Source organism: Varanus komodoensis, unplaced genomic scaffold (assembly GCF_004798865.1).
Source record: "Varanus komodoensis strain SLA01 unplaced genomic scaffold, ASM479886v1 scaffold10, whole genome shotgun sequence".
NCBI classification, from domain to species: Eukaryota; Metazoa; Chordata; class Lepidosauria; order Squamata; family Varanidae; genus Varanus; species Varanus komodoensis.
Genome location: NW_025335269.1, coordinates 15,726,137 through 15,740,979, shown reverse-complemented (window position 1 = coordinate 15,740,979; position 14,843 = coordinate 15,726,137). Strand labels below are relative to the sequence as shown.

Below are 14,843 nucleotides of genomic sequence, written 5' to 3'. Positions count from 1 at the left end.
AGGAGACAAAGCATGGAGACAAATCATGCACCCCAAATGTGTTAGCATGTGGTATTGCAATCTGTGCTCATGATAGTCCATCACAGAGCAATTCTCATCCAAAATTGCTAGTACAGTCCCATGCCCTCCTTATATTATCCAGAGATTGGTGGGGTGGTATGAGCCCTGCTAGTGGTTACTATCATTTGGTACATAAGCTCTGAAAAAACAAAGATGCACAAGGAAAGCATCTGAATGGGGATGGGAGTGTATTACCAGAACAGATTTTTCTCTCCCTTTCCGATCTCTGTCTCTCTATCATGACCATCTATATCCCATCCTCCAAGAAATTTCCAGGAGGACCTGCATAATCAAAATCCTGAAACAAAATACACATTAAAAAAATCAACCACCCTCCTGAGTTTTCCAGCTTTTGGCCTCTTTAGCTGAGTATTAAACAATAAACGACATGTTAGTCTCTATGCCATGCTTAATTTCTTGAAAAAAGATCCACCTGATCTAAAAATTCTCCAACCACTGGTGTCTGGGGCTCTCATTGCTTATAATTGGTGATGGAAAAGACTGTTCTTGCTATGGTACTCACCTAACTAAACAAGCTTTTGTTGATTGTTTGAATTTTAGTTGATTCAATTTGCATATGCAAATGAGATCTAAAATAAGTTGCACCTTTCCCGTTTCAATTACTTTTAGAATCTTAGCAAAGTCAGAACCTTGGAAGAGATTCTTTTCTCTCTTAAGTATGCCTCTTTGAAGATGATGATGGCTGCCTTCCATCTGGAGTTTTCACTGTTTGTATATTTAGAATCTACTTAACCAGTGGTGGCATTTCTACTGATGAATTGATGAATGAATGGAATGCTGTGTTACCCCAATTCTTGCTTAAAGTATTCCAGGGTTAAGTACAGGCTGAAACTGTACTTAGGAGGTGATAACCTGAGAACAAATTTAATACGGACAGTCAGTGAGGTATGGTGGTACAGTTGGGCTACGGACCCAGGAGGTCCTGAATCTAGTCCTCATTCGGTTGGGAAGCTCACTGGTGACTTTGAGTCTGCTACTCTCAGCCTAACCTTCTTCACGCGTTCTGTAGATAAAATGCAGCGCAAGGGAGCTATGCAAGCTGCCTTGGGTTCCTCACGAGGCAAAAAGGCGGGATATAAATTTATTTATTTAAAGCTTTCATAGACCGTTCTATAGCATATTTAAATACTGGCATGCGAGCTTCTTCTCTCAACGCTCCCGCCTCCCATGTTTACACTGGGTATCTCCCGTCACACCACCTCCTCCCGAATGATACTGGATGTGGTCTGGCGGGACCGGTGGCGGGGGGCGTCCCAGGCGCTCGGTGCGGCTCCCGTAGTTTCCTCCCAGAGAAGACAGAAAAGAACAATTAATAACTAGTAGCCGCCGCCTTTCCCCTTTCCCGCTCTCTCTGTCTCCCTCTTTCTCCTTGGAGGTGCCGACGGGGGCCTGGCCTCCCACCGGGGAGCCAATGCCCTCCGACGCCTTGGCAGCAGGAGGCGAAGGGCGTCGGCCCGCCGCTCGTGGCGGTGCGGCGGCGGTAGCGGTGCGGCGGCGGCGGCGCCGCGTGCGTGCGTGCCTGCCTGCCTGCTCGCGCGCGCGCATATCTATATATGCGCGTGTGTGTGCGTGCATGCGCGCGCCGGGCTGGCCGGGGACAGAAGAGGGTCTGCGGTAGCAGCCCGCGGCTCCTGTCAGTGCACGAGGCGGGGTGTTTTCAGCAGCGGCAGCCGCCAGGCGGCTCCGCCCAGCCTGGCGTCTCCTCCACCCCCGTCGCCCACCCATATCCCGCTCAGGAGGGGCCGGTGGGCAGGAGAGCGCCTCAAAGCTGGGCCGGGACTCGGAGCAAGAGTAGCCGGCGCAGCCCTCCCACCTCCTCTGCCCTCCCACTGCATCCCCAGCAGAAACTTCCCTGCCGGGCTCTCGTCCTCCTCGCCGCCGCCGCCTCCTCCTCCACGCGCCGCTCAGCCCCACGCTCTCCTTCCGCGGCTGCGGCAGCTACCCGAGCGCTCGTCTCTCGGGGGACGATGCTCTGGCTCTCCAGCAGCTTCCGAGCGGTGGCTCAGCTGCTCCGCTCCCCGCGGCTAGCCTTCGCCGCCTGGCTCTTGCTGCACCACCTTGGACCCCCCATGGCCCGGGCTTCCTCCTTCCTGACAGGTAAGGATGAGGAAGGGGATGCTGAGTGCAGGTCAGTGCGCACGGGAGGGAAGGTCGCACGCGCTCGCCCTCCACCTCGCCGTGCGAAAGTTTTGCGCGTGCAGTGCGCGTGCAACAGGAGCAGGTAATGGCTTTTGTGCGCGGCACTGCTTTTCTTCCTTTCCTTCCTCAGTGGAAAACGCAGAGATGATGCAGGGAGCAAAAGCATAGCCGGGGTAGGGTTGTGAGCGCACGAGTGCCGTGCAGTTAAGTGCTTGGAACCACATTTCGTCTTGCTGACAGTAGATCCATTGACATCGTTGGGACTGAAGTTGGACACAGCTGGTGCAAGTCCTATTGGTTTCATTCTACTCTCAGTATGACGAGGTGTAGACCCCGTACGAGAATAAGGTCTTTTCGGAAATTATTTTTGAAGCTAAACATCCATTAAGATTTTTTTTTCTTGCTCTTCACTTTTGGAAATAGGGATATCCTACCGGAATGATCCTATGCGGGCAGCCACGATTGACTGCAACTCCCTTTGAAGTGTCAAACTTGGGTATGGTGCCAAATAAAGTGTAGACTGCCCCCGCAGCCTCCTGATGGATTCCGAGGACAATTTCTTGTAGACCTGAGCAGCCAGCTAGATCGATAATCACTGGATGCGCTGCACCAGCATGAGAGCAAGCCGCGCATTGGATCATCACACAGGGCTAATACTGAGTTAGGAAGCAGGCGCTCAGTATACCAGGATACTCTCCTGGTATCCTGAAAAGTAGCAGATTTACAGAGTTGCCCTAAGAGACCATTGTGCGGACAACAGTGGTGCGGACAACTCCCGCTCTGCCGAACGAACAAAACCAATTGTTTCAATAGTTAAAGTAAATTTTTTTTCAGGCAGGTGAGCGACTCACCCCTTCCACCCCAACTCTGTTCATGACACCTGGTGCCTAAAGGGAAATGTTAAGTCCGTTTCTAGACCTTGTGCGAAGTGCTAAGTTTTCAGAAATGGTTTCCGTGGATGAGAACTGTTTGAGGTATGGTCATCAGGGAGGTTTTGCCTAACTGGATTTATTTTGCAAGTTGATGCTGATGTTTCAAATATGCTGGTGAATGAAAGGCTGGTATTTCATTCTTTTGGTCTGATCCACATACATTAACAATAGGGGTTCTCGCCTTTCGTTCTACAGACAGGTCAGATCCTTATCAGAGTTGCCCACATTTCATTTTAAAAGATAATCTTGCAAGTCATTGAGAAATATCCCTGTCTGCTGAATATATATGATGTATATATGATGCCTACAATGAATGCGAAAGATTGTTGTTAACTGACAAAGGCCAATATGATTGTTGCCTATGCTTTTGATCTCTCTCTCTCTCCTCCTGTAATAATAAAGAGCATTTTTAAGTTTACAAATAGTAAAATATAGTACATACAGCTGAATCAAAGCAAAAGCCAAATTTACTGAAAAATCAGTTCTGTTCCTTTCCATGGGACTTGCTTTCTCATAAATATGGTGAGGTTTGCAAACTTTGACTGTAATCCTGAACATAGACTATTTAACTCGGTTCTGAAGCTAAGCACTGAATGGACAAAGTGAGGAAAAAGTATTAATTTTTAAATTTCCATGCAGGCTCTGTCGCAAAATGTGAAAACGAGGGAGAAGTTCTACAGATCCCTTTTATCACAGACAATCCTTGCATAATGTGCATTTGCCTGGTAAGTGTGAATTCCACTGATAAGATCAAACGAGAATGTCTTATGTAATCAAATATTGCTTATCTTTTTCTTTGTGCAGCCAGAGGTTATCTTACTGCTGTACTGGCTACAAAAATTTCCACTTCATAATCATGGAATTGTATCCTTGACTTTAGCTTGGACAGAAATCTTTCAACTGACTTTGCCCATGACATTGTGAGAATATCTGAATGTAGATGTGTTTGTGATTGAAATTGTTTCCCCCTAGTGTCCATGGTGCTGAGGCATTGCTGAACATTCTTTGTAGTGTTTGTGTTCATGGCCAAGAAGAAGGAAGGAATTGACATTTAGTTTGAGTCTTTGCTTATTTCAGCACAAGCTCAAAAATTGGCTCTGGAGATATAATGAGAGATACAACAGGTCAGTAAGAGAACACAATCCAGGTGGTTGGGACGTCCAAGTCCTTTTTCAAAATGCAGTATGGTATACTTTCAGGCATTGCATTCTTGGCTAGACATATTGTAATAAAAAGACAATGCCAGCACACATGATACTTCTATCAAAAAACTGCTCTCTGAGGATGACACGGACTGTTGTTTGTTCGGGAAGTTCAGATTCCCTGTTAGCTAACAATGACCCTGGTTTGTATTCCACAGCAAAGGAAATACCCCCTTACTCTTACAGTGGAGCTCAGTTTCATAGTAGAAATACTACAAGCCAGACTGTGAGGGCCCAGAAAAATCAGCAGTAATATTTAGAAAGCAATTTGAAAAGATTTTTTAAAAAGTTCTCCAACACAAAATCACATGGGAGCTAGAGCAGAAATAGTTGTGTTTATAGACTTTGGAAAGTGAAGCTGGGGAACATATCTTACAGAATGCTTTTGGGCCATAAATACATTATTTTCCACCTGTCATGTCAGAAATGGAGATAGGTGTTCTTGGTCACTGCTGCTTTCAAAAAATTAAGGCAGTCTTATATATTTGTTACTATGGTGCCATTTCTGAAGCTTGCCTCCCAGCAAGGGCAGTTGTGCTTGGCCATTATTTAGAGAGTCATGAAAACCTCTGGATCAATATGCTGGTAGTAATTTCGGAGAAGGAAGAGAAACTGGAGGAAAAAATGGGTGGGTGGGGAAAGTGAAATATAACAAATTGCCTGTGGTTTTACTTATCTTAAAGATGTGTGCAGTCAGCTGTTTTTGTATGATTTGTATCAGCATATTTCACCAATAGTTTGTGTGGTTGATATTTAATCCCACTTAGTGTTCCAATTAAAACTGAAGTAAGGTGTTAAACAGGTGCCTTGGCTAACATTTGTGCACTGACCATCATATTTGTTCCAAACATCTCAGAACAGCTATTTTCCTGCTTAGTGTTCTGTTATTCTATCTCAGGGATAAGAGCTTTCCTTTTAATAATAATTCAAAAATATGCATGAGCTCCTCCTAAGTAACCTGTAACAATAAATACTATGTCATTTGTGTGTGTCTGTAAATTTGTGTTTCACAGTTTGGACTGCCTCAGCCACTTTGTACCTTTGTAGTTACTTCATTCTTTCTCAAATGTATTAAGATCCTGCTATCTATATCTGAGCCACAGTTTATGCACCAGGCTTTTGATGTCTGCCTCTTGATCCTTGACAAATTTTAGCTTGGTCTGAGATGCATCCACATTGGAACAGCATTCTACACAAGTGAGGCTACCCATTCTACTATTGCATTTCACATTTCTCAACGGTGACTCTGCCTGTATGAAAGAATGAGTTATTTGGAGTTAAATAAACCACAATGAGTTGTAATGTCTGTGTCACATGGTCACAGTTATCCTTTTGAATATGCAGCCCTAGTCTGGGGTTGTATTGTGTCATGTGAATTCAGTCACTGTTAGTCGTTTGAGGGTTAAACAACTTTCACATAACCTTACTATTAATCAAGCGTCATGTTTGGGCGGTTTAAACATGGAATAACCCACAGTGGCTGGCTTTGCATCCCCCAGGCCAACCCTCAATTGCAAGTTGCATATTCAAAACAGCAGTGGGATGCACCATTGTTTATAACATGTGATGGCTTGGCCATGTTGTGTGAACTGGGCCAGTCAGTAGTACATCTGGAAGCTGCTTAGAGCAAGGCCTCTGCTTCCTTCTTCCACACTTCCTTTTCTGCTAGTGGATATCCTGTCAGTTCTTTTTTGGGGATGAATATAGGATTGCCTTTGGTGGGGTTTACCCATTTCTAATTTTTTGCATAGCCCTTTTAGTTGTTTATGTAGTTTTATCTGTGCCTAAGAAGTACTAAAAAACAAACCAACACACCAAAATCGTTTGCCATCCCAATAGGAAAAAGCCTGTATGTACACAATTTCTATAGGCGTCACTGTGTGGACAACAACAACAACTTCTTTCCCCTGGGTGACCCTTCTCCAAACTTGCTTTTATGATCTCAGAAGAGAAGCTGGATACAGTGGGATGCAAGCAAAGGTCCCCACCTGTGAGGTCGGAGAGGTTTTCCAGCCTCATGACTAGGGATCTAAAAAATCATATCACTGCCTAGACATAATGAGCAGCTTGAAGAATTGCTCTGCTGGTGATTTATTTAAAAAAAAACGTGAATCACTAAAAATTCTGAATTTAGACAAGAACTCATTTGTTTAATTTTAACATTCCACAATTTTGGAATTGCAGAACAGCCCTCATTAAAGAGACAAATCAGATTGTGCCAAGAAGTGCATCAACTAGTGCGCCAAAGCTCAGGAAATTTTCACACAAGAAGCTTGATGCTAACTTCTGATCCAGAAGAGCATATGAAGTAGAGTTTTGCAATGTGAATGAATTTTCTTTCCCATGTAGGTTTTATATTTGGATTGCAAAGAGATGAAAGCAAGAGCTGGTGTAAGTTTCATCTGCAAAAAGATCCAAACCATGCAATCCTGTATGTATCTACTCAAAGTAACACCCATTGAGTTCATGGAATTTGTTTTCAAGGCCGTACAGAATTGTAGCCTCCGTGTTAGTTCTGGTTTTAAATATGGTAACCACTTCCAGTAATACAGTCTTACTGATTTAAGCTGGAACATGTCATCAGTGCAGACTACCAAAAGGTATGGAACCCATTTAGATGAAGTTATGGCCTGCAATTCTTTGTTAAGCTATAATTACCCCAAATTCTGCTTTTAATTAAATTAAAATCAAATTAAAAAGTGAAAAAAATTATGAGATACATTTTTCACCAAGAATTTTTAAAAAGCAGCTTGGGCTTGTTGACTGATCTATATATTAAAAAGTGGGTATGTAAACTGACTCTGTATCATATGTGTTTGTGTACATGCATGTGCGTGTCTGGATAATCAATTCTATATGACCTTTTGCAAGGGTAGTGATTTGTACTGGAATAGCACCTTCCATCCAAATATTTTACACTGTTATACAGTCACAACAACAAATAGGTCTCACACAAACTCTGTGTCAAAGAAACTCTAAGCACTATAGGTAAGATTGCTCTAAATGGCTTACAGGAATGAAAATCAGACAATAGAATCCTAGACTATTCGCCTGCCAAACTGTATATTCTGGCACAAAGGAGTCCAACTTTCTCAAGTGTATAGCCAACCCATTAAATTCAATGGAACATGTAAGGCACAACTAATTTATGGATCTCTTCTAAGCATGATTAAGTCTAGATCCATCCCAAAGAATTTCACTTCAGTAGAACTGTCTTAATTCTTAAAGCACTTGTCTTAATTCTGTTTTCTTGAACTGCTGTTTGTTCTTTCTCTCCAGAGCCTTTTCTTCTTTGAGGGTGTACAGTGTTCGCTTGCTTATCATAATTTTGCATGACTTAATCAAAATGTGACTATTAAAGTATATTGTCTTAGGCTGTTGTTGTTTCCTATGTAGGAAAGAGGCTGGGTGGAATTGTCATTGTGGGGGCATGAACCCCACCTCTAATGATGCCCAGTGCTCATGTGTATATGGAAGTGTAGGCACGGAATCTGTGCCAACAGCTGGAACTTGCATGATCTGTACAACTCATGTGAATCATACCTGCATATGTAGGTTCCCGTGCAAAATGTTCGGCTGTATTCCTGAGCACCAGCCACATGGAGAGAGTGCAGCCTGCCATCACAGTCGTATGGCATTCCCTACATTTGCACAGGGCTTACCTTTCTACAGAAACAAACACAGTTTTATTTAGGAACATCTCAAGCTGATCTTCATTTATTCATGGCGTGGGACAAGGGACATCTGGCCACCCTTGCTTCTCCAAGAAGCTCTGGACTCCCAGCAGGCATGTTCAGTGCCTTTAAAACTAGTTTTGAATCATCAGGTTAGGCCATGGATTTGAGGAATATGGATACAGACGTAGGACTGGTTCATAAATACACATTTATTAATTACAGTTTTATACTGATTTTTTTTCCTACAAGGAACCCATGGCAGCTTACACAGTCCTCCTCCTCGATTTTATCCTCACAGAGCAGTCCTGTGAAATAGGTTAGACTGAGGTCCAGTGGCCATCCCAAAGTCACCCAGTCAGCTTCATGGCTGAGTAAGGCCTGGAATCCATATCTTCTAAGACCAGTGCAAAACTCTTAATTACTCTGCCCCACTGGTTCTCTACATGAATAAATATTTGTACTTTTTCAATTTTAACTTTAACATCTTTGAATGTGACACCACAGAAGAAATGCTGTAAGCATTTTAATATCAATGCAAACATGATAATATCCAGTATAAATTAGTTCCTGCCTTTAGCTGCCAGTCATCAAGCGTAGAATACTGAAATGATGTACAAGTATGTGAACCTGTCCTCCAACTTGGGGTTTTGAAGGAATGTGTGAAAAGAAGTGCTTTGCAGTGTTGCTGAGTATATGTGGGAACCTGTTTAGTAGGCAGTTCTTGGCAACAGGAAAAATATATACCAAAGGGAATAATGTCATGTTAACACTTGTATAGGTACAGGCATAATAAACTACTCTAAAGTTTAGCTGGGTTTGTATGTGCAGAAAATAGATCATGTGGGGTGTTCTCTCACATCTTGTTAAACATGCTGTGGTACACTGTTATCTTTAAAAGAGCATAGGAGGAAGAGGTGAAATGAGAACCTGCATGTAACTACAGGATTATAAGCACTTGAGAACCCTCCACAAAATTAGCCTTTTCTGAATTATTATTTTTTCTTTTTAAATCCTGGGATATGATTATGACTGTGAGGGCTAAGCTTGGGTGGTGTTGGTGGTGGTGGTGGTAGAACCCTATAATTTCATCCCATGTGTCACTGTCTACATAAAACTGGAGTATCTTACCAGATGGCAGCTGGGATCCAAGAATAATCTTCCCATAAGCTGTTTTTAGATTTTAGGTTTTTTTAGAACAAAACTAGAGTGGAGAGAGGGAGGAATTTAAGCATGCTGCTCCAACTGGGGTGATAACATATATAGGCATTCTGTTGCGCAAGATGAGGGGCAGTCTCTTCTGCCATGAAGATTTTTCTGGCACAAAAGATGTTTGTCCACAAGTGATAGGCAGGTCTTCTAGCTGGTTTTGATGATCACATAAATGCAAGAAGCCAAAGAAGAACAGGAGATATATTACATTTCTGGACTAGCAGAAACTGAGGTGGTAAACCAGTGTCAGACTTCCTTGCAGGTGGGTGCTCGGTCGACTGATACAAGTAACTAAGTGACTAAATCCCTCTGCACAGAAAACTATGCCAAGAAGAAGAGTTCTAGCCCAGAGTATACATAGGGAGTTTTTCTTTAGAGTTGTAGTCAGGCTCCCACCTGAGCCTGAAGTGGTACAGCTCAGATACAGATTTATGATCTCAGTGAAAACTAGGACCTGGTTAATTTTCAAAAGAAGGAAATCTGGCACTGATACCATATACCCTCACCATATCTTGGGGATGTCACCATAAATCTTAGAAAATTGTTGTTGCAAGAGCTTGATTTCTCATGTCTTAATTCTCCTGCTTAAAACAGCTTTTCACTGAATCGTGGGACTTAATTCTCCTGCTTAAAATAGCTTTTCACTGAATTAAGATTTCCACAAATGGAGCGTAGTTTTTACTTCTGGTTTGTTTGTTCTGCACATTTTTGTTGTAATGCCTGAGCAAAGTATATGTGTGAAGCAACCATTGATAAAAGCCAGAGGACCTTGACAAATGACATCCATACCAATTTCCACTCTCCCAACCCCCACAACTTTAAGCCTGCCAAGTTTACCTGAGCAGCAGTAATTGTCATTTCCACCCTTTTATCACCTAAATGTAGAACAGAAGGAAACCAATGCGAGCCAGAAAGTGTAACCTGGCGTTGGAAACATGAGAGAAGTTGGGAGACAGGCACTCAGGAAACGAGAAATTGGAGCTTTGCTTGGCATGAGTTTTATTCAGCATGAAACATCATTCCATAGTTTAAATTTCCATTTCTGCATCCAAATGTGCCATGTAGAATTCAACTTTGCAGTTATAAAAATGATGTGAAACTCACTGTTACAAGTATTTGTATTCCACCTAAGAGGTAGAATGAAGGTAACCTAACATTCCTTGCACTTGTTATGAATTTATAAAACAAAAATTAACTTTGTCTACCAAAAATCCCAAAACTTTCTTTGCAGTCTTAAATTCTTTAAAGCTCTATAACCCCTGTAGCAAACCCACTTGTTTTCTTTTGCACAAATCTTCATTTGTGAGTGATGCCCAGGCTGGTCTGAATGCAACTGTTTGGTATATGTCTTAGGTAAAAACAGCTATGGACATAGTACATCAGGAGCAGATTTTTTGTTGTGTCAAGGCCTAATGTAGCCCAGATGAAATTTTGTGAGATAGTACATAATAAAAGCAAATCATCGAACTGTACTTTCATACTCATTTCTCCTGCTACACGTAATTTCAAGAGTTGATGTACATAATCCAAAAGAACAACTGAATTGAATTTTCTCTCAGTTTCAGCATCTATATCTCTATAAAGAATAATCCTTTTTTGTCTCTGATTCCTATGCAGTATTTAGCAGTATCCTTCTTTTGCCACATACTGAAGGTTTTGATCAGAGTTTGGTAAGTGCATCCCAGAGAAGAAACGTGACCATATGTGCTTTCATTTAAATGACTCCACAAACGTACAAAATGTGCTTGAAACAGAAACCATGTTGAGGCAGGAGGGTATCTGGAACAGGTTTTATGTAGACCAATATATGAATGATTTACGTGAACTATAATGTTGAGAAGGATGCACAAATAAAGACAGGAAGAATTTAAATGTTCGCCAACGATATACTCATGCTGATAGATTCCTAGCTGAAAGCAAGATAAGCAAAATTGAGTTGCTTGTCAGGGATTTTCAGCTGAGTTAACTGCAGTCAAGATTTAAATTTCTCTGATTCTTGCCCTTCTTCATAATGGGAGGAATAATTAGTGTGGTCCACAACTCAGTTGTAGTACACAGAATTGAGTGTTGGAGTGTTGGTAGAAATTACAACTTCAGGCTGGACCAGGACCAGGTTATTTCATTCCTTGACGAGGCTCCAGGTGTTGTAGTTGCCCAGATCATGCCTCACAATGGTACCAGTGCTTGTTGCATGATAACTTGTGCAGTACACCTCACCGTCTGCCCAGCACAGGGTGGATGTAAAAGCAGATGGAGTTGCTTTAGCATAGTCGCTTTTGTAGGGGTGTTTTGTCGCTTAAGCCTTTGTCCTAAAATCAAAACTGATCTTTTTAAAAAGTCAAGCACTGAAGATTGTACTGTCTAAGCAATGTCCGTAGTATGGTTGCAACACAAAAAGCAGCCTTAGCTGCATAGAATATTAATGAGCATATGGAAGAAATCACAGGAAATTGAGCTTGAGCAGCTAATGGGAACTGGTATTAAAAAAGAGAAATGACTAGATTTGTTAGTTTGGTTAACAATCAGCATTTATTGAGGGAGCTTCCTTTTCTTTCTAATAGCTAACAAATTTCAATAAGGAATTGGGAAGGAAGATTTCTACCTATTACTTTTTCAAAAGGTAATCCAAAAATTGAGGACCAAACTGCACATGATATATAGTTCTGTAATTCTGTCCTCACTGGGTTTTGGTTTGCTTTTATTTAAATGAGAAGCTGCTGCTGCTGCTGCTTCCATACTGGCCAAAAAACAGCGGAGGGGAGTGCTTGATCGTTCCATGTTTGTCATTTGTCCACCCAAAACTACCCCCAAGTACTTTTCTCCCTGCTGGGGAAATGATACAAGGAGACACTGCTCCACCCCGCTTCTTGTAGGCAGGAAAACAGCTGTGGGATAATGCTGAATAAACAAATGGCCAAAAGGATTAATTGTCACCCCCCCCCCAACAGAGTCTTCTGCTCAGCCTTGAAGCTGCTCATATCTGCGCCTCATTTTCTGAATGAGCATAGAGGAATCGAATCGTGGGACTGCAAATAACATGTAATCTCATTATGGCAGGTGGCTTGTGCCTGTGTTAGTCAGATCAAACATACTTATTTGTATTAATTGTTACAATAGTGGAAACATTACAAGTGGTGGCATTCTTTTAACAACTGCACAGTCTCTAGCAGAACAACTGGAAACTAACACAAATGACACCTAACCTATTTAAGGTATGATGAGTTGTATACCTTGGGGGGTCACTTGTAGAATGGCTTGCAATGCAACTTGTGGAAGTAGAATGCAAATAGTGAATTTGACACTTGAACAAGAATGAAAGCATTGCTTCTGCAGGTGGTACAAATGGAATGACATCACTGAATCCAGTCTGCCATATCCACCCATTGCTAACTATATATGAATGCCCATAGATATTTCCTGTTTTGAAAATAAAAGAAAAGCATTTTAGCAGTGCTAGTTTTTAGTTGCCACAAAATAAGCTGGAGCTGTGCTAGCTCATATGTGACAATTTTTAGCTAGAAGGCAATTTCACGTGGAAGATTTTAGAACAAAGGCCTATTTCTTACATCCAAACACCTTTATTCCATGCTATATTGCCCACTTTAAATTCCAGTTTCACTATTCAGAATTCCATGGTCTCTAACTGTTGTCTTTTCAGTCTCATCGGCATTAACCTTATCTTGTTAACAATGGCCATGTCTTGAGTGAGATCTGTTCCTGGCTCAAACAGAAAAGTAAAACTACTGGACATATTTTTCCCAACACTTTTAGAGACATACTGAGTAGGCATGATAATGATGGTTCCCTGTAGAAGTCTGGATAGCTTCCCCAATAGGAGGAAGCTACTTGGGGCCCTCCCATCAGATAGGGAATGGGTTAGCTTAAAATTTCAGATCACACAGACCTCTTCTCTCTGCAAGCGTTCTTCCATTAATTCAATGGAACTTCAATTCGGTGCATGACAAGTGGTGCCTCCACAGAGCTGCCGCTGTTTTTTTGCCAGGGTATAAACAAACTTGCTGCCCAGGAGCTCCAATGTGTACATCAGCAATCAAGCAATTCTGCAAAAAGCATTTTGTAACATAGCAGGATTTTGCTATACAGTAAAGCTGCATCCACTGATAAATGTGATACCAGAGGACAACAGCTCTTTCTAGGTTTGAAGTAATCTGCTTATTTGACATATCACACATCACAGTGAGAGGATGCAATGTATTTAACACTGGATTGCTTTACAGTCACAGATTTTGCTGTTGGGGAAACAAGGTTAGTCAATTGGTGCTGAGCTTCAGCGGGAACAACTAACAAAGATTTGAGGCCTTGGCATAATCAAGGGCTCCAGAAATCTGAATCAAACACACACTGTTAAAATGAATAAAGAATTAACATTGCAAAGGGCACTCCACCAAATACTATAAACTAAATGGGAAAATGTACTGTAGGTTGCAAATGTCTCTGGAATCTTTCTCCTTTATATGCAAAATGGGTCTCGGTCTGTGCTAAAGAAAGAGTTATTGCCATGTGCAATGTTGTTAAAGAGAAGGTTCGACATCAAAATTCCATTTTAAAGGCATACAGTTACGTGTACATACTCCTTTATAAGCTTTCAAGTTTCTTCTATTGAGTTGCTAATAGACTTTTTAAAAATTACAATCTTGTAAGTCAGTTGCAGGATATCTGGTGTTCTGCTGATGTTGCCATATAAAAACAGTCAATTTTCCTTAAAAGGGGGGGGGGAACCTTATTTTTTGTTCTCCATAACATTGTAATATTTAATTTTTAAGGTGGATGCTTCATAAATTTAATTCATGATTAAACTTTAAAAATATTCTAAAAATAAACACGGCTTTGTATGAAATGTTTTGCTTGTCAAGAATATTGAAATGGCCACTGTTTTAATATAATTAAAAAAGTAACTTTGTGCTTTAACCTGAAATAGTTTCAAGCAGTTCCTTTGTTGTCTTAAGAACATAAGGAGAGCCCTGTTGGAACAAGTTATAAGTCCATGTAGTTGGAGAAAATGTTCCCTTTACTATGTTTTTTCTTTGATTGGCTTGGGTCCATTACACACCACCATCACTGGCCCGACCCATGAACTTGGACACATTTCTGGACCTGGTTTTCTCAACGGGGCAGGAAGAGGGTGATCTGAGGGTGAGGAACTTGTGTCTGACACCCCTGTCATGGTCAGATCACTTCCTCGTGAGGTTTGAGCTCGAGAGCAGCCTTTCCCTCTGTAAGGGTGCGGACCTGATTGTGCTGGTCTGCCCCCGGAGCCGGATGGATCCGGATGGATTCCTGAAGGCCCTGGGGGATTTCCTGGTTGATAAGGCTGGTGCTCCTGTCGATGCCTTGGTTGAACTATGGAATGGAGAAGTGACTAGGGCTATTGACATGATTGCTCCTAAGCGTCCTCTCCCACCTGGCAGAGCCTGTTCATCCCCTTGGTATACACCTGAACTACGGGCGATGAAGTGGATTGGGAGACATCTAGAGCGTAGGTGGAGGAAATCACGGGATGAATCTGACCGAACACACTTAAGAGCCCATTATCAGACCTATGTTGTGGCGGTGAGGGCGGTGAAGAAGAAATTATTCTCCGC

General features: G+C 42.0%; 1 protein-coding gene across 1 annotated transcript in view; it reads left to right on the top strand.

The window, feature by feature from the left end:
- The first annotated feature begins 2,048 nt into the window (after positions 1 to 2,048).
- The window catches only part of BMPER (BMP binding endothelial regulator), a 187,664-nt gene continuing 174,869 nt past the window's right edge, over positions 2,049 to 14,843 (top strand). The window contains exons 1-2 of the mRNA XM_044419150.1: positions 2,049 to 2,178; positions 3,792 to 3,877. Of these exons, the coding sequence (XP_044275085.1) occupies positions 2,049 to 2,178; positions 3,792 to 3,877 (216 nt within the window). The remainder of the gene's footprint in view (positions 2,179 to 3,791; positions 3,878 to 14,843) is intronic.